At 56.2% G+C, this 26,481-nt stretch overlaps 1 protein-coding gene across 1 annotated transcript; it reads right to left on the minus strand.

The window, feature by feature from the left end:
• Positions 1-3,471: 3,471 nt before the first annotated feature.
• Positions 3,472-26,449, minus strand: PCDH1 (protocadherin 1). The gene is made up of 5 exons (XM_039236224.1): positions 26,265-26,449; positions 17,256-18,118; positions 11,810-14,005; positions 6,568-6,787; positions 3,472-4,366 (listed from the first exon to the last, which is right to left on the minus strand). Exons 1-5 carry the CDS (start codon positions 26,302-26,304, stop codon positions 3,972-3,974), a joined length of 3,714 nt encoding a protein of 1,237 aa, XP_039092155.1. The 5' UTR covers positions 26,305-26,449; the 3' UTR covers positions 3,472-3,971.
• Between the last annotated feature and the right edge of the window lie 32 nt (positions 26,450-26,481).

The following is a 26,481-nucleotide window of genomic DNA, read 5'->3' on the forward strand; positions in this document are numbered from 1 at the left end:
CCCAGAGCTCTCGCCGCATCGCCCCCCACCCCCTTCCCTAGCCCTCACCTTAGCTCGCGGTGGGGCTGGGATTGCCTGGAGCGGGTCGGGCCGGCAGGTCGGGCCGGCGGATCGGTTGGGGGAGGGGGCACTTTGACAAGCACAGAGTGGATGTCTGTCCTCAGTCTGCGTCCTTTCGAGTGGCACCGATTAATCCCAGTGGGTCTCCGTCCCTCCTTTCGGCCGCGTCTCCTGGCCCCCTCAAAGGCTTCTAACCCAGACTTAGCCCCCAGTTTTCCCAGGACGCAGACCTGAGGGCCCGGAAGAAGCGAGGTGGGGTCCGGTTTTCACACTTTTATTGTAAAGCTCGGGAATAATTACACGGGTCTTCCATTGACAGCTCAGCAAACAAACCGGAAACGAACCGAACCGGAGGGGGTAGGGGCGGTGCCTGCGCATGCTCGCGGCGGGGGAGGGGAGGGAGGTCAGAGAAAGAGAAAGACAGAAAGAGACAGAAATCATTACAAATCAACGGGATTGTGCTCGCAGCGCCAGGGATGAGGGGCGAGTGAGGGCGGGGCGGGGGCCCTTCCCGGGAGGAGCGAGGCGGTGGGAAGTGGCACGAACCAAGAGAAACACGACCCCAGTGTGGGCACCCGATGAGCCCAAAACCCCCCTCCCCGAACCCCACCCCCCGACACACGAGAGAGACACGGCCCCCCTCCCCACTCAGATAACCCGAGGAGACACAGTCTCCCTCTCCCCACGGGCTTACACACCCGCCAGGGAGCCCCATGGGCGAGACACAGTACCCCCTCCCAGAGAAGTCCCGCGTGGAGACGCCCCCCAAGAGGCTTTCTCATGGCCAACAAAAGCCCTCCAACACCAGGAGACAGCCCGCACCCAGGGAAGAAATGGCTCCAGAGGCCGGGTCCTCAGGAGAGAGAGGTATCCCAGAGCCTCCAGGAGAAAAGACAACTCGGAGCTGCCCAATCTCGTCCCAAAGTGCTGCAGATCTGAGACACCCCCAGAGGAGAGATACAGGGAGGGCCAGAAACATCCCTTCCCAGACATGCTGCAGAGATAGCCCCCTTCCCTGGGAAGAGAGATGGCCCAAGACTGACATGCCTTAAGTGCTCCCAGGAACCCTGGGAGGAAAACAGGCTCCCCAGAGAGCCTGGGTAGGGGGGAGACATGCTCCCATGGTCCCCAGAGGGAATACATGTCCCTCCAGAGACTCCCAAAGGGAGAGATAGGGCCTAGGGAGCCCCCAGAGATGAGAGATGCCCCAGAGACCCTCCCCCAGGGATGTGGGACACGCTTCAGGGACCCGAGGAGAGAAATAGGTCCCCATATACCCTCCCCCTACCAAGAGACATGCTCTGAAGTAGGGGGCTGGGGACCAACTAGGTCCCCTCTAGGAAGACACTGACTGGGTCAGGCTGGGTTTGAGGGGGTCTCCTCTGGCCAAATGTCGCCTATTTGTACATAAAACTGTACGCGACACAAGGCATTGGGGAAGGGCTTCACACACCTAGGACCAATGGGGGTGATCCCCAGTGCTGTCACCCATCCCCTGCCCACCTTTGGTTTCACCTCTCGAGTGCCCAGGTGGTGAAAGACTCAGCACCCTGACCCCAACCAGGGGGCCGGGACTCTGTCTTGGCCTGTGGGAAGGGCTCCTCCTCTGTGCTTCTCAGCCCTCCCAGCCATCTGGGCTACCCCCTTCCTTCTGGCTTTTCCATTGTGCAAAATGCTCCTCTGCCCTTCCACTCAGTGCTCAGGGGTCTCCAAGACCAGGGCAGGGTGCCCAGGCCACTTGGGGCTTCCAGGGGAGTCCCCTGACTCCAGGAATGCCTCCTGTCTGGACCACCCTCTCCACCAAGCAAATGGGCCTCATACAATCTTCTTGCCAGAACCCTGACCTCCAGGACCCAGGACAGCCCTTGAGGCCACTGCCCCACCAGCTGGGCACCTCATGTTACCAACTCCACCACTATTGCACCTGCCCTGTTTGTGCAGGGGGAAGGGGGCTGTCTCTTTAATAAGCCCCCAGCCCACTTCTGGGCCTCCCCCAGGGAAAGGAGCCTTTGGCCAACCCCCAGACCTGGTGGCTGCCACCGCAGCCCACTCTACCCTCTGCCCTCAATAGAAGGGCTGTATATGCTGAGGCCACCAGCCTAACAATGCTCTCCTTCCCGGCACTGTTACCCCAAGCCAGGTTAGGGGCAAGGAGCAGAGAATAGGGTGATGCTTCAAGCCCCTGGCTTTTCTAAGGTGAAGATGGGGTCTCTGGGGTTACAGGAGTCAAGACCCCAGCAGCACAGCTCCTGAAGGCACCAGACGACCCAGCAGCCGGTAAGCACCCCCTCCCACCCTTGGGCCATCCCCCAAGCTTAGACTAGGTCAAGCAAGGGCCATACCCTGAGTCTCCAGCCTCCCAGCCTGGGCCCCTGGGGAGCTGGAGAGGTATGGGCCAAGGCAGTGGGGGTTTCTGGAAGGGAGAGGGACTGAGGCTTCGAGATGGCCACAGTGGGAGATGAGGGCTCTACAGGATGCCCCTCACACCCTGGCCCCCTGAGGTGCAGAAAGGAATCCCACCTCAACATGGCTGACTGGGCTTCTCTGCCCCCCAATCTCCCCTCCCCCTCCCCCATGGGACCCCTGACCCTGGCAAAGGGAAGCCCAACTGGAAGAAGGGGGCCTGGAGCCCAGGGTGCCCTGAGGCAGCCCTTCCCACCCCCTGAGATCAAGGCAATGGTGGTTTTACAGGCTGACGGGTCAGTCATGGCAGGGGCTGGGGGGTGGGGGGCAGGGAGGGGGCAGGGTGCAGGTTCCCCCTGCTGGGGGCAGCAACCAGCCACCCCTTGAGCAAACCTTCCTGCTCCCAACTCACCCAACCAGGCCAGAGGCACAGTCATCCCACCCCTGTCCAGCTGCCCCCCACAGCCTCAGGGCCCCTCTGTGATGCTCATCTGGATGTGGGGGGGCCAGCCTGAGCAGGGATTCCCCCCCCCCAGGGCACAGCGCAACAGTTCCAAAAAAATAGAGATTTGTATTTTTAAAAAAAATTAAATAAAAGCCCAGCTCTGCTGATAGGCGAATGTTCCCCCCATTCCCACCCCCACCCACCCATTGTTTCCCTGGCCTGCACCCCCATCCCACTACAGCCCCAGGGGTATTTACAACATGGAACAGTAGAGGCCTGGGGTGGGGGCACTGCGGCAGGGAGGAGGGGGCACAGGGCAGCCCCCCCTCCAAGGGGTCCCCCAAGACAACACAACATCAACAAGAAAAGTTGCAAATCAGGCAGAATGGGGACATCATTCCAAGGTCCTTATATACAGACACTGCATGACCAGCGGGGAAGGGGGGTGCCCAGATGAGATCAGCATGGGCATGTGGCAGGAAGGTGGGCCAGCCCAGGAGCAGTACAGGAAGACAGGCCTCTGCCCCACTCCCACCCCCATCCCCACCCCACCTTTGGTAACAAAAGCCCTTCAGGGAGCCCCTGGGGGTCAAGAGTTTCCTCGGGGAGTTCCCAGGGAGAGGGGCTCCCCAGTTCCACCCAGAAGCAGGGCCAGAATGGGGACACCCTGTCTCCACCCTGGTCGGCCATGTGGGAAACAATGAGTTAAAAGTGTGTTGCCCACCCTTGACTCCACCATCTGCCCGGAAATGAGGGGGTGCTCCCTGGAAGTGGAGAGAAGGGAGCCTAGACATTGTAGAGGAGCCCTCTTGGGCACCAGCTGAGGGGAGCCGCACAAAAGGGAAGAAGGGCTCCCAGGGGCTGGCGGATGAAGTGAGGAGAAAGGACCCGGACCCTGCATGGGGGAAGGGCCTGCGTGGTCATGAGGCCAGTACTCACCCCCACGTAGGGCCCTGGCCAGGAAGTCCACGCTGGAGGGGTCAGGAGCAGGGCCCTGGAATGGGCCCATCTGGGAGCTGGCCGGTGGCTGGGGGAGGGGCATGGCCACGGGCCAGAAGGGGGCTCACAGGTAGATCTCACGCTTGGCTGTCTGGGCAGATGCCAGTGTGGCTGCAGGTGGGAAGTCCGAGGTCTGGGTCAGGGGGATTTCCTCCAAGGTGGCCGAGTCCTTGCAGGAATCATGGCTACTGTGGGAGAAGGCACTGTAGGAGGGCAGGAGGCGCACAGGGGCCGTTTTGGTGTTCCGGTCTTCCGGGGGGCTGGGGCTGCCGGCGCCCACAGGCTCCTGCCCTCCTCGGTCCTGGTAAGGCACGAAGGTGGAGAGTTTGAGGGCGCTGCTCTTGGTCCGGCGGCTGGGAGATGACTGGCCAGGCATCCAGCACGTGTCGGAGTGGCCAAACTCGCTGCACTCCTGGGTACATGTGCCTGTCATGGCGACATCAGGCAAAGGGCGCAGGTCTACAGGAGAGAGTGGGGAGGACAGTCTTCAGGCAGAGAAACCTCGCAAAGCTCCACTCGATGGCTTCCCACAGGCGCCTACACCCTGCCTCAGAACAGCGGTGCACGCCCCTTTTGCCCACTGAGTTCACAGGCATACACACCTGCAAATAGACACACACCCTCCCACCATCCGCCGCATGCTCTTCTCTCTCTTTCTCATACGATCTATCCTTAAATAGATGCATTCCTCCATCCTCAGCCACCCCCCAGCTCTCCTGTCAGCACACCCACCAAATCTGCCCTCAGACAGGTGCACAAACATAGAACCCATCTACACACTCCACCATCTATCTCCAGACAGGCTTAAACAAGCAAATCTACCCTTAGGAGTGAGAAACCCCCATCCTCATTTAAAGGCATGATATCTGTCTCTGTCTGTCTGTCTGTATGTCTTCCTCTCTCTCTCTCTCTCTCTCACACGCACACACACACACCCCTTCAGATAGGCATGGACACACAGATCTACACTGGGCATCTCAATCCTCAGACCAAGGTGGGCACACGCCTTCTGAACCCCTTCAAACTCACCATGCTGCCAGCTGTCCTGGAACCCCACCCTTCCCCAGCATAGCAAGGCCCTGCTTTAAAGCCAGGGAGAGGGGATGAGCTTCTGTGTGGACAGTTCACACAGAAGCACACACCCAGGTACTCACAAGCACACTCATGCAACCCCTCCCCACCTCACTCCAGCCCCCTATGCCAACCACCACCCCTGGCCTAGCTCCGGCTCCCTGCCCAGAACACCCACGGGAACAGGAGTTGGCCGCCTGACATCAGTAGCCGGTGTGGTTGCTGGGCAGCGGGGGTCTCCATGGGAACGGCTGGGCCATGAGCACTTCCTGCCACAGTTGCCCTGTCCCGCCCTTGCTCAGGGACGGTACCAGGCGGTGACCCTCCCTCAGGGACATGACTGAGCAGCACTGCCTGGGGCAGGGGCTCCCTTGGTACCACCCACCCTGGCTTGGCCTCCAGCCAGTGCAAGGTGAGGAGGGGACAGCTCTGTTGTTAACCCTCAAAGCACCAAGGCTCTTCAGCTCAGGGCAGAGTTGCGAGACCCAACTTGGCAGAGCATGGGCACTGGGTGGGCGGAGCTGGGTGCTGGGCCAAGTCCCACAGACCCCAGACCCCAGAGCAGCTCCCACATACCTGGCACTCCGCCTCAGGGCCTGCTCCGGCCAGCCGGCTCTGCGCGGGCACAAAAAGGACGAGATGGGCATGAGATAGAGCATGGAGGGGCACAGTGGGGTGGGGGTGCTCGGAGACCTAGGGCCGGGGATGTCAGACAAGTGCCCTGTTCCTGAGAGGCTGGGAAATGGAACTTTTCATCATTTGCCGGGGCAGGGGGGAAGTGTGGACTGAGGGAGGGGACAAGACCCAAAGACAGCTACAAGCTGGAGAGGCTTTCAGTCCTAAGGGGAAGCTTATTCGGTCTCCCCTCACAAGCTACCATGGATGCCTTCACAGACACACACACACATACATTCGCACTGCACACACACACGCGTTTTGACAGCACACCACCATCTAGTCCCACGCTGACCTCTGCTCTGGCCCAGACCTCCCTCCTGCCATCACCCTTCAAAACCCTCCCAAACAAGCCCTTCCCATCCCCAGACCTCCCCGCTCCCTTTCCTCAGCCAAAGCCTCTCTGGCTCCTCCTCTCCGGGCATCATCATACCCTTTTCTGAGCTCTTTATAGCATCCAGGGTCCCCTCCCTTTTCTCAAGGCCCTCTGACCCCATTAAGGGACCCCCATTCCCTCAAGGTTCCCTCAAGTTTCCCTCACCACTGCCTGAGAACCTGTGGCCACTGTTCTCCCAGTCCCTGTTGCCAGGAAGGCAGTATAATGTGGTGCTGAATGCAAGGTCTTTGGAGTCAGAGAAGCCTGGGTTTGAATCCCTCCCAGCTCTGTCACTTCCTGCGTATTGCTGTGGGCAAGTGACTCAACCTCTCTGAGCCTCTCATTGCTCCACTGTAAAGAGAATAAGGTTCTCAGACCAGAGAGTAGTTGTGAAGATTAAATGAAGATGTGGCTGAAATCTCTCAGCACAGTGATTACTGCTGAACATACAACAAGCGCTCAATAAATGGAGGATGTCTTTGAAGTCTGGTTACCATTCTCAGCATCTACCCAATCCCGGGGTGCTGGTGCTCCTCACCATTCTCGGGGTGCTCCATCTCTCCGATGCTGCCATCGGGCGTGGTGCGCTCATAGTGATCCTCGGGCAGAGCCAGGGGACCGAGTCGGGGTCCCGAGGATGACTTGCTGGATGGCGTCTCAGACTCCTCCAGGCCACTGTCATAGTAACTGTGCTGGGATGGGTCCTGCAGCTCTTGGGCCTGACTGGTGGCGGAGAAGGTGACGCGGCGGTGAGGTAACTGCAGAGAGAAGGAGTGTCACTGCTGGCAGGCCGGCGGGCCCCAGGGGCCCACCACCACCACCCCTGCGAACCTCAGCGCCCCCCCCTCAGGCCCACCCCAGAGCTTCTGGTCCCCCAGGCCTCAGCAGCACCCGAGACGAGGCGCAGCCCCCCAGCACAGCAGAGCCCCCAAGAAAGCACAGATGCCAGTCAAGGACTTCCCCTTAATTCTAGAACAGCTCCCAGATAGCCAAGGCCACGCTGAAAGTCCCAACAGCAAAGGCCCCGGTGTTATTAGAGCCCCCAGGCCACCACAATAAGCCTAAACCAGTACAACCACTCACCACTGCACAGCTTCCCAGTACTGGCACAGCCTTTCATTCTAGAACAGCCCACACCAGAATAGCACAATACCAGCCAACTCCCCTAATTCCAGCATAGCCTTCAAACACGAGCAAGCTTCCAATTTCTAGAACAGCTTCCTCAAAGCCGTATGAACTCTTCGTTCTGAAAGAGCTAACCGATACCAGAACGGTACACCGAATAGCACCCCTGAACATCAGCTCCTCACCTGTCTCATTGCTCTGTAACTTCCCATTGCCTCCGTCCAAATGAGCTTGCAAGGTCTTTCTGATCCTCAGTTCCTACCCCTGCTGTGTGATGCTGCAGGTTGCTTCAGGACTCCCTGCTGCGTCCCCTCCCACTCAAGCCCCTCGTCCCCACTTCATCCCCATCCAGAGAGGCCTGGGAGTGGAAAAAGGTGGGAGGGACGAAGGAAGGGGAGCCTGATAACAAACCAGGGCCCCTTGGGGGTGGGGAAGCAGAACAATGGAAACTCCTCCATCCTCCAGTTCAGGAAACAGTATTAACTGTAGAGGGTAGGGCCCAGGAGGACCTGGGCATAGGGGGAGGGGCCTGACATCCATCAGGAATTAGGAAGGCCGGCTTCAAATGGAGTCTCCTTCTAGGAAATAGGAAGGAGCTTCTGGGAGGGGCTGTGGCTTGGTGGAGGCAGGACTTAGGAGCTTGGACTGGGGGTTGGGATAGGGGCAGTGGAACTGTGACAGGCTGCTCCCGGACGGCAGCCCTGTCTGCCTGCCACAGGTTAATGATCATCCCAGGAACCTGGCAACCTCAGCTTGGCGCTTGGCACCAGCAACCAGTCACCCAAACACCCACCTGGGACTGCCACTGATTCTCCTGCCAACCAGAAATCAGGAGTTGTGGAGGGCATAGACCCAGGGTCCCTGGAAGCCAGGGGTGGGATTAGCTCAGGCCAGGGCTCTCCAGGCTCCCTCCAATCCTCTAAGACTTGGCTGGTGCTTTGTGTTTATTCTAAAACCCTCAACAGGAACTTATCAAGAAGGCCAGAGGAAGGGGTCCTGAGTTTGCAGACCCACCCTCCTGACACCATGACACTCTCCATCCCATCCAAGGCAGTTGGGGTGGTGGGGGGAGCTGTCAGGACAAGGAGCCCTGAAGCTATTGGGAAGGCAGCTCAGAACTATCTTCCCATCTTGGCTCCCACCTCGCCATCAGGAATAGGCAACCCTTCTTGGGATCCATGTTGTTATCTAAAACACCAAATGGTCTGGGTGATGACAGGCGGGGTCCCCAAAATTGACCTGGACATTTGGGACTGGGATGTTGTAAAGGAGCATTGTCCACCTGGTGTTGAAGTGAACAGTCTACAGGAGGGGGTCTGTGAGGCACAGGGACATCTGGTTGTCAGATGCTTCTCCTTCTAGTTTTCTCCAAGACGACAGCCAGTAACCCTCCCTTCACAATCAAATCTTAAAAAGCCTAGATCCAAATTCTCTCTGACTCCAGTCCTGAAGTTCTAGACATTTGCTGGGTATTTCCTATTGGCCCTTCAAATTCAACAAGTCTGAAACCAAATTCTTTTTGTTCAACCAGCTTCTACATGGGCAGTGACTTCATCACTGTCCCATCACCCAGACATAGGAGGAGGATGTTTACCTAGGAATCCTGGTAGCTGTCATACTCATTCCCATCCCTACCCTATATCCAGTCATCCTGTGAGCCCAACAGGTTGTTTCTCCCTAAGTTTAGACAAATCCATCCATCCATTGTCCCCACTGCCACCATCTTAGTCCAGACCTTAGAGTTTTAATCCTGTACCTTCACCTTTACCCCCTTTATATCCATGATACATTCCACTGGACCTCCTAAAACTCAGTTCATCCAGAACTCATGAGCTTTTTCAGAGGCTCCCATTTCCTGTTCAGGAACTTCTGGCATGGCCTCTGTGTCCTCTACAAGCTACAATTCTTCCCGTCTCCTCTCTCAGCTCTCTCCTGTAGCCTCCACACCAGCCCGAATATTCCCCTTCCTGCCCTCTCCCTCTTCCTAACTTGGCCATGCTCACTGCTGCCTCAGGAGCTGGCTCCCTTGGTTAAACCTCCTGCCCAGCTCCTGCTCATCACTGAAGAGCTGGCTCAAGGTTGACATTTTCCTTCCAGGAGCCAACTCCCATGTCCTATGCAGGTTTTCCCATACTGTGTTCCTCAAAGAAAGGGAGGGGGCACTATGGTCAAATAAGTTTGGAAAACCCAGTTATACAAAGTGTAACAGGTTCCCCCCATTTGTCGCAAGATTGGCAGAGCGTTTAAGAGGTTAATGTGATAGTGCATCTCTTACTCCCCAAACTAACTTAATCATGGGACCCCTTTTGTATAGCATTACGGATTATAGCAGACTCTGGAAATCAGATTTCCTGATGCTCTCTGAATTCTGACTCCATCGCTAACTAGTTTTCACTTCTGGAAAATGAGCATTAGAATGACTTATGTCACAAAGAGTTATGAGCATTGAATGAGCTAATTCACTTAAAGTGCTGAGTAGGGTACATTGTACCTAGTATAATGTTAAAAAAAAATGGAAGCACCTAGTTGCAGAAGTTATAGTGGAACAAGATGGAAAAAGCTTTACTATGTCCCACTTGCCATTTAAGATTCTCAATTGCCTCATCTTTCCACTTGCACATGTCGTACAAATATGACCATTTCCCTTTAGGGTCTAGCACTACATGGATCACACAGTAGGAACTTGGCCTGTGTGTTTTGATGATGACAATGGTGTTGTGGTTTGGTTGTGTCTGAATGTTGGAAGATATTCAGTGTGGCTCCGTGGATGTGTTGGGTTGCAGCTGAGTAAGGGATAATCCCTCCGATGCTGGGAAAGAAAGAGATGAAGAAGCTAAAGGAAAAAGAGAAAGATCGACCTGGCAGCAGCAAGCATGGAAACAAAAGAGAAAGACTGTTTGGTCAGGAGTTGCTGGAGGTCCCCCTAGAGATGCTTATTTGTCCAGGAGAAATGACATGAAACTAGATTTCACTTGCCCATGCCCCACTCCTCCAAATCCCCCAGGAGTTTTTACTTTGGGGGTATCCCCAGGGCGTTAAGGGGATTGTGGACGGAATGAGGGTAGAGAGCTGGCGCCTTGGGCCTCCTGGGAGTGTCTCAAGGCTCTTCAGTCACCATGGAGACATGTTGCCTCTGGCCTCAGAGACTCTCCCAGGACCTGAGGCCCCTCACCCAGGCTTTAGCCCCTGTCCCCCTTGGGCACAGCCAGAGACAGGGCAGACCCAGGAGAGCAAGAAGTGAGAGACGGAGAGAGAGAGAGTGAGAGCCAGCAGCCCAGGGTGGCCAGAGCAAGGAGCTGAAGGAAAGGAAGGGTGGAGGGGTAGGATTAGGATACCTCAGTCTCAGTCAGAAGGGAGCACCCTAAGAGTGGGGATACAGAGCAGGCCAAGTGCAAAGAACCTCAGGATTCCCTCCCCTCTCCCTGGGCCCTCCTTCGCAGTAGTCCAGGCCGGTGATCGTGGTGCGGACACGCAGGGCAGGGCCAATAACTCTTGGGAACTGAGTGATGTTGGGATGAAGCAGCTGGGAGAGGCACCTGGGGAGACCATGCCCTGGGGGAAGGTGGCTGGTATAATCAAGGGCTTCTCGGCCTTCACCAGAGGTGGGCAGGCTGCACTCCACCCTCACCCGGTGCTCTGGCCTGCACTCTGTCAGGGGGTGCTCACTGTGCGCGGACTGGAATGGTCCAGTCTCAGCCAGTGGACAAAGGGCGGGATTTGGGTGCATCTCACTTGGGTGCAGCTGCCCTTTCTTGGTGCAGGGCGTCATTCCTAGGGAGAAGGCCTCACAAACATGGGGTGAAGGGACATGCTGTCAGATGTGGGGGTAGATGGGACGATGGTAAATTAAGATAGGGTTGGGGTAGAACACAGGCCGAGGAAGTGGGAAGGGGCAAAGAGAAGGGATGGGGAAATTGGGTAGAAACCTAAGGATAAAGGGCTGTTTCCAGTCTCTCTCACTCCTTCTCTCAGTTCCAGGAAAATAAGAAACCAAAACTCCAAAAATAGAGAACTTTATTGTCAGAGGTAAGTGTTTGGGTCTGGGGAAGGGGAGCTGGGGCCCAGCCACAGGAACGTGGGATGAGGAAGAGGCTGACACAGCACACCTAGAAGGCACAAATAGGGAGCCCCCCCTCCCTGACAGAGTCTCTACCCAGTTACCCCCGAGGACTCCTGGTTTCCCTGTTTCCCTTCTAGAAAAGCACCAATGGCAGGTCTGAGCTAGAGACCCAGGTTTGGAATAGACTTCTTTACTTCCCTCCTATACCTCTGCCTCCAAACCCCTCTGCTCACCCGCCCATTAGCCCCCACCAGCTAGACCAAGCAGCTGGCCTAGCGCCTCGAGATCTGACAATCATAGGCCTCTCCCAGTGGGGAGGGGGCAAAGAGGAGGATGCCACAGAGCACACCCTCCCTCTGTTTTCACTAAGCCTAACCCCCTGAGTGTGGGTGAGGTAGCAGTGTCATTCCCAAGGCCCCAGCACCCCCAGATCTTTGGCCCCACCGCCCACCACTGGCTCGGGTTGGCCCCTACGGGCTAGTGAGCACACAGGTCTGATATACCTGCTCTGTCACTCCCATACCTCGGTCCAGATGGCCCCGTGGTAGGGGTGGGGTAGGGGCTTGGGCGTGCTGAGCCGCAAAGGCTGGCCTACCTGCTTGCTGGGGTATTTGGGGGGGTTGGTGCGGTAGCTGTAGTCGGAGTACTGCTCAGAGCCCGTGGACGTGGTGTCACCTGTGCCCACGAATGTGTTTGCGGGTGGCAGGTCCTGCACCACCTGGTGCTTCTTGGAGGCCGAGGGTGACTGGGGCTGCAGCTGGATGGAAGGCAGTGGGGAGTTAGAGCGGTAGTGGCGGCCCAGGTCAGGGCTGCCTGGTGGATAGTTGAGGGGCAGGTGGATGCGGGGGCTGTCCCCAGGGGCATCGCTCATCAGGTTGAACTTGAGGGATTTCTGCAGCCCGGCTTCATCGTCATCTTCCACTGGCTTCACAGGCTTCGGGGACTTGCTCTTCTTGCCTTTGCTTTTGTTTCCCTTGGAGGCTTTGCTGCTGGGCTTGGGGGCATATAGGTCCTTGGTCTCCTTTTTACCAGCCTGGTAACCACTCTTGGCTTCCCGCTGCCGGCAATAGCGCACGAGCACTGCCAGGGCAATGAGCAAGGCCACAGCCACCACACCAGCCACCACACCAAAGAGGATGTTGCCCCGCTGCTTGGAGCGCTCGTATTCTGGATCTCCAGCGATGTCGATGTCCAGTGGCGTGTCCAGGCTGTGGCCCAGAAGGGTCTCTAGCAGGGTGCGGTTGGCCAGGGTCTCGTTGACATAAAGGTGGACCAAGGCTGTGCCATACCGTGGGGGCTTGCCACGGTCACTGACCTTTACCACTAGGCGGTGCAGCCCATGGTGGCGCCGCTCAATCTCCTTCTCGAGGGTGATAGCCCCTGAATGTGACCCAATCTGGAAGAGTCCGTAAGGGTTGCCACCAGCAATGCTGTAGGTCAACTCAGCATTGACACCAGAGTCAATGTCCTCAGCTGTTACCTGGCTGACCGTCTCACCAAGACGCGTCTGGGGGGTCAACAGCCGGTGGGAGGTGTTGGAAGGGGCAGTGATAAAAGGCGCATTGTCATTCTCATCCAGCACGTTGATGGTGACACCAACATAAGCTGAGCGAGGCGGGACGCCGCCATCCACTGCCTTCAGCTGGAAAGTATAGGTGCTTTGCTGTTCCCGGTCAAAGCTCAGGCTGGACAGGATGGTGCCTGTGCCATTCTGGATAACAAAGTCACCATTGTCCTGCTCCACCGTGAGCTGTACCCGGGCGTTCTCCCCCTTATCCCCATCAATGACAGTCACCATGCCAACTGGACTCAGGGCCGGCATGTTCTCCATCACTGAGAAGTTGTAGCCACTCAGCATAAACTTGGGGTCATTGTCATTGCAGTCCAGCACATTGACGAGGACGGTGGCTGTGCCCTGCAGGCTGGGGCTGCCCCGGTCGGCCGCCACCACCTTTAACTCATAACTGTCCCGCTGTTCCCGATCAAGGGAGGTCTTCACCCGGATCTCTCCAGTCTCGGGTGAGATGGTAAAGAGGCCCTTGGCGGCCGGCTCAGGCTCCAGAGAGTAAACCAGCTCAGCATTAGAGCCCGAGTCAGCATCACTGGCAGTGACTTCGGTGACCACTTCACCTGGCTTGTTGTTTTCGGGGAAAGCGACCTCAGTGACGCTCTGGGTGAATACAGGTGCATTGTCATTGACGTCTACCACCTGCACCTTGAGGGAGTTGGTACTAGAGAGTGGGGGGTTGCCAGAGTCCACAGCCACAATCTCTATGGTGTAGTCTTTGACCTTCTCATAGTCGAGAGGGGTGGTGGTCTGTAGGAAGTATTTCTTTTTGCTGTCACTTCCTGTCTCACTGGCCTGGCGTAGCTGGAAGGGCACATCACCTGCCACCACACAGGTGACCGCTGCATTCTCTCCCTCATCTCGGTCAGATACCTGTACCAGGGCTACAGCTGTCTCCTCTGCCACATCCTCTGAGATGTTCGCCATCCCGTCTTGATGGGTCACCAACCCTATGCCCCGGATCTCAATGGTGGGGGCATTATCGTTCATGTCCTTCACAGTCACCACCACTTGGGCGCGGGCACTCTTGGGGTTGGTGCCTCGGTCCTTGGCGAGCACTGAGAAGCGCAGGGTACTTACATCTTCACGGTCCACAGGGCCCTGCACAGTGATAAGTCCGGTGTTCCTGTCCAGTCGCAGAAGACGTCTCACCACTTCGGGCGCCTGGTGGAACGTGTAGTCAATCTCTGCGTTGGCACCTTGGTCCGAGTCATTGGCCTTCACCTGCAGGGCAGGGGAGAAAAGGGAAACAGGGATGAGTTAGTCTGGGGATAGCAAAGTCCAGGACACATGTGCTGCCTTTCCAATGAGCGTGGCAGATACAATTCATTGCATGTGGCACCATTTCCAAAAGCAGCACCTATACTGCCCTTTTTCCAACCCTGACACGGTGGCAGACACTACCGACCTATTTCCCTGAGGAGCACAGACGCAGCCTGCATATCCTCAGCAGTGTTACAGGCAACCAGAAGAGATGGGATGGGGCATAATTCAACGCTGCTTCCCATTCCTGTACAAGTGTGCCCAAATATGGGGATGAAGATCCAACTAGCACCTGGGGCAGCCCTTCCACCCAGTGAAACTGGCCTTCAACCCTTCTGAAGAGCTGGAAAGGTGTGAGTAGTAGAAGTGTCACGTATGCATGACATATGTGTGTAACATGCACACAAGCACACGCATGTGTTACGAACCTGGGATTATATGTTATTGCGTGAGAAGGTATGTGTTTGTGCGCTGTGTATTTGCACAGAGTAGGGCCCCACATGCCCTACCTGGAGGCCACAGGTGAGGGGATTTCTTTTGAAAGGAGCCAGGTAGGGATATGGGTCAGAGTGAGCCACGGCTCTCTCAAACCGGGGAAACCTGTTTCAGCAGCCTCTTCCCTCCTGGCGGGCGCTGGCTAGGCACCAACTTGAGGAATCTGGGCGGCCGAGCCTGCGGCCGAGAGGGAGGGGTCGGTGCAGGCCACAGAGCTTGCTGGCAGCGGGCTGGGATCCCAGCACCAAACAATGAACTGTCTGTCCCTTCGCAGTGGGCACGCCCTCCCACGCCAACGCCGACGCACACTCTGCCCAGCTCTATACAAATATGGGTGGTGATGGGGCAACAGGAACCTGGTGGGAATGGCCATGAGGTACCACTGGTTGGGGAGACACAGAGGATTGGAATTATGTCACAGCTGGACAGAATGTGATGGTCGTAGGGGTGTGGGTGGGGGGATAAGCGGGGAGAACAGGACAGGTATAACTTGGCAGAGTGTCTGAGGAGCACAGCACAACAGTCCTGGGTTCAAATCCCAGCTCCAGCACTCTCTGACAACTATGTGACCTTGGGCCAATTACTCAACCTCCTCCAGCCTCAGTCTACAAAATGTATAAAATGGGGATAATAATAGAACCTATTTCACGGGGCTGTGGTGAGAATTAAGTGAGAGAATACTTGTAAAATTGCCTAACACTGCTGGGCACGTGGCAAAAGCTCCCTAAATAGCATTTATCCCTCTTTTTTGTTTTGCTTTGTTTTGCTTTGTTTTGTTTTGTTTTAGAGAGAGGAAGAAGAGAGAGCATGAGCTGGGAGAGGGAGAGGGACAGAAGGAGAGAAAGAGAGAGAGAGAGAGAGAGAGAGAGAGAGATAAGTAGGCTCCATGCTCAGTGCAAAGCCCGACACAGGGCTCCATCCCATGACCTTGGGATTATGACCTGAGCCGAATTCAAGAGTCAAATCCTCAACCGACTGAGCCACCCAGGCACCCCAACATTCATCCCTCTTTTTGTCCATCCACCTGTCCATCTCAGAAAATTCGTGCTAACACAGTGCTGGACACTGCATCTAGTGGGCCCTCAAAGCATTGCCAGTCTCCTCTCCTTCCGGGGAGGAACCAGGACCCTTTCAGCAATGGAGACACCTGGGCAGGGCTTCCCAGATACTCTGGTATTTGCTAACCCCTGTGAGAGCCAACCTGTTTCTTCTCACCAGCCGCCCTGCCCCCGGTCTATCTGTCCCCTACCTTTTCATTATGATTTCCACTTCTCCCTGTCTCTAGACTGGTCACCCAGCTTCTTATCTGCCTCACTTGCCATCTTACCACCCTTTGTCTCTATGACTCTTCACTTCTGTCTCCGTTTCCCTCCCAACCTTGCTGAGTTCTTTCTGCCTCTTTCCCACTGCTGATTCTTTCCCACCCTCTCTTTTCTGCTCTTCCTCCAGCCCCATCTCTGCCCTGCTCTCCTGCTTCAGCCCACTGGATGCATAGGCTTTGAAGCCAGATTGCTGGATGAGGCCAGAGTGGGATGTGAACACATCAGCTGGGTGAGATAAGATGAGTTTCCAAATCTCTATAGGCTTGGTTTCCCATCAGTGAAATGGGGATGATGCTTACCTTATACTGTAAGGATTAAATGACATAACACACATAATGTGTTCGGAACACTGCCTGGCACCCAGGCTATTATTATTCGCCATCTCTGACGGTCTGTCTCCCTATCCTTCCTCAGTCTCTCTTCTACATGTTCAAGTCTACCAGCCTTAAAAAAAAAAAAAAAAAAAGGCTGAAATTCCTACTCATGCCCTGCTTCAGTTTAAGGATATAGAATGAAGGGTTTCCCAGGACGGTAACGGTATACAGGGCAGGCTGTGCCCTCCTCAGCTCCCTCACTTCAAAGACAGACAGCTTCAGCCCAGGGGGAAGGAGAAAGGAGCTGGGGCTGGCAGGAGGCCAGGGCTAAGATGACAGCGGGAGATACGCCCACCTGTCTGCAGGGACGCTTTCTTTGCTCCCTCCCAGGCCCTGGCTCCACCATGCTGCCCAAGCCCCTGGGGCAGTTCCCATGGAGAGGGTTGCTGAGAACTTCAATAGAAGCAGCTGCCCCCCCATGATACCATGGCACCCCATACTCAAGAGCACCCTGTACCAGGGAAGGAAGCGGGTGTACAGACAGACATCTGAGTGCAGTTTTCTAGAACTCTGAGGACTCACTTGGCTAAGATAATCTCACTGGACTGTCAGGGAGAGGCAAAGTAAGGCTGTGTCTTCTAGCTTCAGGAAAATCTCACGTGGCTAAAGGGGCACTGGTTGGGAAGATATTCTCATCTCTGGAAAGACTGTTCTTGTTCCAACTTGGCTCACTTGGTTGGGGAGGAAGGTATCATTTGACATGGGAGGGGATTTCACTTCTCAGAGGCTTCTCCAACTTGAGTTGGCCTTGGGAATGGGGGGGGATTGCTGTTCATATGCTATCTATGCTACGCTATGTCACTCTCACTAAATAGCTTGATAGAGGAAAATCATATCACTTACTGGGGTGGGGGGCAGGGGGCTTATAGGAAGATCTCATTGGATCAGGGCTAGGAAGAAGAGCTCTTACCACAGTACCCTGGCAGTTTCCCCTTAAGTAAAGGAAATACTCACCAGGTTGGGGTGGGCTCCCATTTCTAAAGGTGGGAACCCTAACAGTTAGATGGAGGGGCCTCTCACCTGGATGACTGAGTGGCCTATGGGGCTGTTCTCAGACAGCTCAGCCTCGTAGGAGGGCCGCTCGAACTTGGGGGCGTTGTCATTGGTGTCAAGCACAGTGACTCGAAGCAGGGCACTGCTGGCACGTGGGGGGCTGCCACCATCCTGCACCTTGATGGTGAGGTCATAGGAATCCCAGCGCTCCCGGTCCAGGTTGCCCATCACGATGAGCTGTGGCTGCTTCCCCTCCTGGTCCTCTGCCACCTGAAGCCCAAATAGCTCCTGGGCCTCGGGCCCGGCCTGCAGCTCATAGGACGCCACACCGTTGGGGCCAGCATCACGGTCAGAAGCCACCGGGATGGGGAAGAGTGAGCCGATGTTGGTGTTCTCAGGGATGGGTAACGTGATGACTGGCGAGGCGAAGTTGGGCGTGTTGTCATTGATGTCCTGTACCTCTATCTGGCCCTCTAACAGCCGGGGACTGCCATTCTGCACGAGGTCTGTAATAGACACCTCAAACTCCAGGATGCAGGGCTCACCAGGGAGCTGGTTCTGGCATTCACGGAGCCCCTCACGGTCGATAGAGGTCTCCGTGGTGAAGATGTCTCCTGTCTTGCCATCCACCCGCAGGTACGGGGCGCCTACCTCTAGTTTGTACAGGTGGCCCATATCTGGAAAACCGTAGTCAGCTGCGAGGCTCCCAATGAGGGTGTTGGGTGGCTGTTCCTCCAGCACCTTGTATACCACCCGAGTGGCATGGCCTGGGGACGCGGCCAGCAGAAGCAGCAGTGTCAGGAGCAAGGGAGGCAGCAGCAACCGTTGCCCCCCAGGGCCTGGGCTAGGCCTCAGGGGCCCCATCCTGGCAGGCTCTAGAATCAGGAGGGCTGAAAGGGGAAGAGACAAAACAGGAGGTCAGCTGGGAGGAGGAACCCAAGCCAACCCCTGACTCGCCCTCTGCCGCCTGTACGCTAGCCCATGAGGAGAGCTCAGCTCCAACCCAGAACCCTGATTCCAAAACCCAGAACCCCGAGTTTCACCCACGGCTGGGTGTAGCAGCAGTGTCTGCCCCAGCTGGAGGAGCCGGTAAGGGGCCTGGAACAAGTCTAGAACGGCTCCCGCCCATGGAACGCCCTGACCCTCCTGACACTCCCTCCTCCCTGTTCTCTGTGCTGTGCTTTGCCCAACACCTCCTTCTCACCAGCATCCTGCCTTAGTCACCCATGGTAATTACCCTGATACTGAGATACAGAGACAGCAAGTGGAAAGGAAGGCCTTAGGCACCCCCCCCCACATACATGGTAGAAAAGACACAGACACCCCTTACATTCCCTGGACCCCATGTGGAGGGCCACTCAGGATGGCTGGAGAGAGTGGGAAGAACATCTCATTTCTCTCCCTTTTGAGATGCCAGTCAGTATATGTGTATGAGATGTGACATGTCAAATGCCTTTTTTTTTAAAAATATTTACTTATTTTGAGAGAGAGTGAGAGAGAGAGAGCAAGCGGGGGAGGGGCAGGGAGAGAGGGAGACACAGAATCCAAAACAGGCTCCATACTGTGAGCAAAGCCCCACTCCAGGCTTGATCCCACAAACCGTGAGATCATGACCTGAGCTGGAGTCGGACGCTCAACCGACTGAGCCACCCAGGCGCCCCTCAAATGCCTCTTTTCTGACAATAATCACCCACGGTGCCCAATGCCTTCACCCCCATGGGTCGGGGGGAGGCAGCTGAAACTAGGCACCCATCAAGGCTTGGAGACAGCTGGAATTGAAGAGAAAGAGCTAGCCACCCACCCGCCCTCAGACACACACTGCCCCAGCCAGTTCCCAGGACTCCAGCTCCTCCCTCCATCCCTCCCCTGCTCCCAGAGCAGGCAGGCGAGACACCGACAGGTGTGTGGAACAGTGTAGAGGCTAACATTGGGGTCAGGACTGTGGTCAGGGCTGACTAGCCCTGGAATTGGCATTGGGAGCTGCCCTGGCCTGTCTTTAGCAACTGCGCGCCCAGCAGGTCTAACTGGGACAGAGTTGCCAACCACACCACCAGCCTCTCCGTGACCACTCCCCTCCAGGCCCTACTGAGTCTCTCAGTAAACATTTGGCTCCTATTTGACCCCTCTCCTCACGAACACCTGGCCCCTCCCCAGTCCAGTCGCGTCTCAGACCTGCTTCTCCATGCCGACCCCCAGATCCTTCCAAGCGGGGCCCCCGTATGTTGTAGCCAACCACAAGCTGCACTCCCATCGCCCCAATAACTCGCTTCTGCGCATCTACCCCAGCTTTGAGGCTATGCATTTGCAGACCCCAGCCGGACCCGCTACTATCCCAGTCTTGACCCTCTCTTCCTCTAGGAGGCCATGGTCATGGCCAGCCACTCTGTTCAAATCCAAAGTCCACCACTTCCAGCAGAGGGCTCAGGGTCACTCTCCTTCTATCACCTCCCCATTTGCACCTGAAATACCTGCCTCCCACCTGGAAATCCTACGCAGCCTGGCAGCGCAGCCTTATCTTAGACCGCACCTGCCCCACCGAAGGCTGACTCTAGTCACCCAAGAAGCCTTCCCAGGCCTCTCCAGCCCACGGTGACCTCTCCTTTTTCCAACTCACAGCCACTATTGTCTGCCCCAATCCTGTGACAATGAATCACTGAGCTCTCTAGGACACCGCCCTCCTGCCTGTGTTGTTCAACTACAGTACTGTGCACCTATTCCTGTGTTCTCTGGCTCTCCAGGCGAACGCCAAACTTCCTGACGCTAGGGCCAGGCTCCCTGCGTTCAACCCCCTCCCCCAACCCACGCACCTTCACGATGCTGGGCACCGTGCCTTCAACTAATGTTTACTGTGCACTTACAATGTGCCAGGCTCTGTCCAGGCACTGGGACTCCGCAGCATACAAGAGAGACTCAATCTGCTACCATGGAGCTCACAACAGTTCTAACTCAATGACTACTTGTCAGTTTTGTTTGGTTGTAAGCATTTGGCACATGGAAGGCAGCAGGGTGGAGAAGACATCACAATGTCTGGGGTGAAGCCTAACTGCCCATTTCCTGGCTGCTGAGCAGGAGGAAATGATTTAGGGCTTCAGTTTCCTTATCTGCAAAATGGGAATACTACTACCTATTGTCTAAGGAGTTTGAGATCTTATGGACTAAATGCCTAGCACACAGTAAATCCTCAACAAATGCTCCCTCAAAGCACCTACAATTGCAGTTATGTGGCTGTTTGGGAAATAATTTGTCAAATGTTCTTCCGACAGGACTGAGCATAGAGCAGGAGAGCCTCCGCTTCGTTTGCTTCTACATCCTCAGGACCCTGCGCTGGACCCAGCACACAGTAGGCCCTCAGAAAGAGCTCCTGAGTGACTATTTTAGCTCCCAGACATTGCCTACCCTGGTACTTTCTGGGTGGTGACTGCTTATTTCCTTGCACAATTCCCTTACTCCATCGAGAACCTACTGGGGTCAAATTTAATCCCTCTCTGTTTAGGTCCAGAGTAGACTCTCAGCAAAAGTTCACTGAATGCAGATTCCTTACACAAGTCAAACACTTGACTTCCTTCACAAAGCCTTCCCAAACCACACCCTCTCCCTCGTCACTCCTTGGCAGTTAAGGTGCTCAGAATGTGTGAGGCTGCTTTTCAGATTAGTGTGCATGCTTGTTCCGAGTTGCAATCTTAAACTCTTTAAAGGAAGGAGGAATTTATCTAATATTCCATGTGAATGCCTCCTCCAGTCACTTCCCCTCTAACTGCATGGATCTAGCACAAGGCTCATCTTACTTTCAAGCTCCAACCCAATCACACCTCCAGAGGACTGTCTCCAAAGAACCTCATTCCCTGCTGGGTGCCTGAGCTGGCCCTCCCCCCATAGCACGGCCCTCCCCCAATAGTGCGCAGGCACACACACGATGAAATCATCTTGCACACCAGTTCCATGCATAAATCTTGGGAAGGTGGGGGTTTTATGGGAATTACCCTAAACCTGACACAGAGGAGAAATAAGGCAGTGACTGCTTGCCTCCACTCACTCTCTTCAGAACAGGGATTCTTAACCTTTTTAGATCATAGCCCCCTTTATGAATTTTATGAAACTATGGTGCAGATTTTTCCAAGACAAATGAATGCTCACAAATTTTGGCCATAAATTCAGAAGTCTGTGGTCTGACAGAGTCAGGGTGATTTTGATGTGTAGCAGCTCCAATAGTTACAGATTAAGCCCTCCCTTCCCCCTCTCAGGGTCACAATACATGGCTCTAACTCCTCAGGCCTCCCAGGCAGCACAAACACAGTAACCCTCCCCCCCACATCTATTTTCTCTCTCTCACTCATTCACCCTGTCACCCTTAGGAGATCCCTTACCTCTATCCTGCAGAAGAGTCAGGAGAGGATTGGGGTATACAACTTCTGAGTTGGAAAGAGAACTACAGAGGAATATCCAAGGCCAGGAAGGTATGGATAAGAGGGTGTTTCTGGGAAGTAGGAATTTAGGGGAACATAGGTTTGGGGGTGTGGCTACACAGAGTGAGGGCAAGAGTTGAAGAAGGTTTAAGTCCCATGAAGTGCCTGGCAAGTTGCTTTAAAATGAGTATTACCTGCCCCCACCCCCAGGAATTTAGATTCTAGGGGAGAGACCTAGAGAACCCCCCAGGCAGCAAGGTGCAATATCAGGAAATGAATACACTAGGTCCCTGGAGTTAAGAAAGAAGTGCAAATTCTACAGTCACCTTTACCATCATCATCACTGTCATCACTATCATTATCATCCCAGCTAACACTCCCTGAGACTTTACTCCATTTGCATACATTATCTCATCTAATCCTCCCCACCCTCTGAAGCGGGTACTTTATTATTACCCGGCTCCCCATCCCCCATCGTACAGATGATAAAATTGAGGCTCAGAAAGAATAATGAACTGTCTCAGGTCACAGAAGAAGTAAGCGAAGAGTCAGGATCTGGGAAATTAAGAATGCCTCTTCACATCCCAGAGTCTGGGGGGAACAGAAAATCAACAAAGGTCACAGAAGCTAGAATATGTTTGCTATGTAGCATCTCCCCCCTCCCCGCCCTCCCCAGGCTACCAAACTTGCCTGGCCAGGACTCTTGGACTCTCCCGACCACAGGTCCGAGGGATGCAGGAGTCAGAGGAGCCAGGACCAGCAGTGAGGCAACCCTAACCCCGCCCCACCCCCCATCATCCCTGAACTTTGCTCAGGTGGTTGGTTATTGGGAGTCATTAGTCCCAGGCGGCAGCTTTGGAAGCGATTAGCGTCTTATCTGCCCTTCCCCAGGCACCGGCTGCCTTCCTGGCAGGGGTGTCCCCACCTCTGCCCAGTGACATAGGCACCCAGGACCCTGAGAAGCAGAGTGGCGGCACACACAGTGACTCATTCCTCTCAGGCCCGAGGAGCGCAGTAAAGTATGAGGGGGCAGAGTCCAGGGAAGGCCACGGAAAACGCCATCTGTGTCAACATCTGGGGAGGGAGGAGAAGAGCAGTGAGGGTTCACCTGCAACCTTCATTTTCAGCCCACCTCGGGGACCACAGCCCGCTTTCTGATGAATGCTAAAACACCTAGAGGCAGCCGTCGTCACTGGGACCAGGTCAGCTCTGAACATCCCTTCCTTTACCCCTGCACTGTTACACAACAGCCACTGCCACCGTGGGCAAACAAACAAACAAACAAAAAACAACAAAAACACAAAGGACTAAGCCAACCTCTGGGAGAGCTGGGTAAACAAGCAGGGCTGTGTGGGGTGGAGCTGTTCAGAGGCTTCCCACAGTGAACAAGTGCACAGCCCTCAGCTCCTCTCCCTTCTCTTTCACAACCCTCTATTAGCCTCTGCAGGGCTTCTAGGCACCTGCATTCTTGAGTCAGATTGTTGGGGTTCAAACCCTTGCTCCGCCACTTCCTAGCTATATGACCTTGGCCAGGTGACTTCACCTTTCTGAACCTATGTCCTTATCGTGGAATGGAAATAATACATTCTGCCTCCTGGAAGTTATCTGGGAGAATTAAATGAGATCTGTGGCATTGAGGTCAATATATTATACTGTAAAGGACAGGGGTATATATCAAAGAATTGAATAGAGCATTTTATTTCCAGCATCAGGCACACAGTAGGTGCTCACTGGTTCAGTAAATAAATGCACCCATCCTCTGCCAGTTGAGAAGACCTATGAAGACAAGGTTGGTGTGTATCTTACCACTAATATTGCATCCTGACCACCCACTATGGGCCCTGGCGGATCGCAGGTGCTCAATACATTGTTGAAAGAATCTCACTGCAGCACCAGCTATCCTTGCTCATGGTAGGGGCAGCTCTCTCCCCATATCAGAAGAGCCTCCTCGGTCTCCTCCCCGGCCCCAGGCCCTCTCCTGGTGCTCCCACCCCTCTCCTCCCAGCAGTAAGCTCACTATATCTGGCCCAGATCCCCTGACCAAGTAGCCGCAGCAGCAGCCCCCGTGCCAGGAAGATACCAGACTAGCAAGGCACCCTCTTCCAGTTGAAGTCCCTTACTGAATTGGGTTGGAGGAGAGAGGGCAAACAAGCGGCCAGAACTGCAACCAGATCTGCTCCCTCACTACACTCCCCCTTGGCTATCCCTGGAGGCCCTTCTCATCCTCTCTCCGATTCCACCCCACGCCCTGGGCTAGTTGTAATTACAGATTTCATTCCTCCTAGACCTCTAGTCAAGAAACTAGCCCCCACCCTCAGGTTGTCACAAACACCTTCGGGGAGCCCTCTTTCCTGGCAGCTACGGAAGGGTAGCCCAGAGCAGGTAATGGAGGCCCCCAGAGTCTTCCCGCAAGGCATCCTGGACTCCGCCACCGCCGGGGCAGCCCCCTGTCTACACCGCCGTGGTCAGCGGGCGCTCCCCGCACACACCCATAGGGCGGGCATCTCCTCCCAGAGGACGCAGTAGTGTGGTGTGTCGAGAGAGAGTGGGGGGGACAGCTGTTCCTCCACCATCCTCGGACTCAGGCCCCACCCCCACCCCAGCGACTCAGGACCTCCGGGAGCTCAAGGCGAGGCGGGGGAGGGGGGGGCGGTGAGAACGTGCGTCTGACGGCGGGCCCCTTGCGCCCCAAGCCCCAGCGACCGCCGCGGGGAACCCCTCCTCCTCCGCGTCTCGGCCCTCTGCCTAGGGTCCCCTGCAAGCGGGCGCCGGCGGGAGCCGAGCAGCGGGCGCCGGGAGGGGGCGGGGAGGGAGCCGGCGCCGAAATCACAAAGCGTGGCGAGCCAAGCCGGGTGGGGACATTCTCCGGAAAAGGACCCTCTCACGGCTAGCAAAAAGGGGTCTCTGCCCCGCACTCAGTCCTCATAGACCTCAACGCCTCACCAAATACTTCCAGCTAGAAGAAATAGTCGTCAATCACTGCTGGGGAAACTGAGGCCAGAAGCTGAGTCCTGAGCGTAACTGAGTCCACCTCGCCTACCAGTTTTGCTCCAGCGCATGCAGCGATCTCCCTTCGGGCCGCAGGGCCTTGCCAGCGCACACGACTCTGGCCTGTAGCCGGCACCCGGTGGAGGGGGCGTCCAGGTGTGAGAGGGACACAGGTGTGCAGGACCCAGGTGTGCTGGGGACCCAGGTGGCTCGCAGAACGCAGCTAAAAGGCCCGAAGAGGGTCGCAAACACCGCCGCAGGCCTGCACCCTCTGCGAAGGGACCTGGGGCCCTGAAGCCCAGGGGAGCCGGGATGGCGCGGCCTGCCAGTCCAGCCTGTTCCGGGAATACCCGGCCAGCCAGGCCCCAGAGTGGGGGCGGGGGAGACGCAGGCAGGGAAGCCGGTCCAGCCAGCCCCCAGGGTTCCCGCTGTGCTGATATTTGCAATAACAATGTCGTGATTAAGATGTAGGGGCGCTAGGGGTTCGCCTTACCGCCCAGCGGCTTCCCAGGACCGTATCTGGCCTCTGAGGGAAGAGGGACTCGTGTGTGTGTGTGTGTGTGTGTGTGTGTGTGTGTGTGTGTGTGTGTAGGGGGTGGCTGCAAGGTGTAATGTGACACTGTTGGTGTAAGGTGTGTGTGACACCCAGTGTTAAGATGTGTGAAGCGGTGGATTGTGTGTTTGCGCCCGTGAGGCGCCGCTGTAGGTTCTACTTTCTGTGTTAGGGTGTGTGCCGTCAAGGCGTGTACTGAGACACTAGGGTTGTGTGTTTATGTGGGTGCAGTTGAGGGGGGCAAGCGAGACCTGTGTTATCTATGTTCTGGCCAAGGAGTGGGTAACATATTTTATGGTAGGGTGTGTTCCTTAAAGGAATATGTATGTGCCAGGCTAAGTTTTGAGTGTTCATTTGGCGAGCCGTGGCTGTGACACTCGTACATGAGGGCACGGGATTGTGTTTGTGTGTCCATGTCGCCAAATGTCACACCCGGTTGTGTTCTGTTGCTCTGCTGTGGCCAAGGGTTGTGTGTCCGTGCTGCTGAGCGTGCAGACGCTGAAGCGGATTCTGAGCTAGTGACTGTGCCCCAGTGGGCGCTGGTGTGCGGGAGGTATGTCTGTGTGCACATATGTACGGATGTATGTATGCGTGTACATATGCCCGTGGTCTGGCCTTCTGGTTGCCCGCGGAGAGCTTGAAGCACCTAAGTGATCTGAGCTGGTGGCCCAACAAGTGTGTGTGTGCGTTGTGTATGAGGGTCCTTGCTTGCTTCGTCCTCGGGGAGCCCCGTTCCCCGCAAACTGGGGGCTGCGCGCTTCCCCCAACCACCTCCGTTCGGCGCGCTCCTAGAGTCGCCTTATTCCCCGCGGGTCCAAACGCGCAAGGGTGCGGTGCGGGACGCCGAGGCAAAGGTCCGGTTCAGCACCCCGTCTCCTCTCTCCGCTCCTCGCCGCGGACTTTGGAGGCCAGGGTGCCCCGGCCGCAACCCCCATACGAAGCTCCCAGCCGCCCCCACCTCAGCCCAGAGCGCCGAGCACAGCCTGGGCCCCCGTAGCCTCGCTCCGCTGAGCGCCCCTCCCTCAGCTCCCGCCGGCTATGGCCGCTCCCAGCCCGGAGCCGCCGCTGCATCCACCGCCACCGGATCCTTACCCGCCTCGGGGCACCGCCGGCCGCCGGCCCTGCTGTCCATGAGCCGCCACCGGCCCCGGCCCGGGCTGCGGCTCGGCACGGCTCGGGCTGGCGCTGCGGTTCAGGCTCCGGCTCCGGCTGGCTCTGGGCACAGCAGCCCCGGCGGCTTCGCGTCCGCGCCGCGCTCCCGCTCCCGGAGTGTGTGAGGCGGCGGCGGCGGCAGCGGCAGCGGCGGCGG

This window comes from Hyaena hyaena, unplaced genomic scaffold (assembly GCF_003009895.1).
Source record: "Hyaena hyaena isolate Hyena2069 unplaced genomic scaffold, ASM300989v1 scaffold_107, whole genome shotgun sequence".
NCBI classification, from domain to species: domain Eukaryota; kingdom Metazoa; phylum Chordata; class Mammalia; order Carnivora; family Hyaenidae; genus Hyaena; species Hyaena hyaena.

Coding starts and splice junctions, on each gene's coding strand:
- PCDH1 (XM_039236224.1), bottom strand. CDS start 26,304: ATGGACAGCAGGGCCGGCGGCCGGCGGTGCCCCGAGGCGG. Junction 14,006..17,255: donor TAGGCCACTCAGTCATCCAG/GTGAGAGGCCCC, acceptor CCTGCCCTGCAG/GTGAAGGCCAATGACTCGGA. Junction 6,788..11,809: donor CCAAATACCCCAGCAAGCAG/GTAGGCCAGCCT, acceptor TTCTCTCTGCAG/TTACCTCACCGCCGCGTCAC.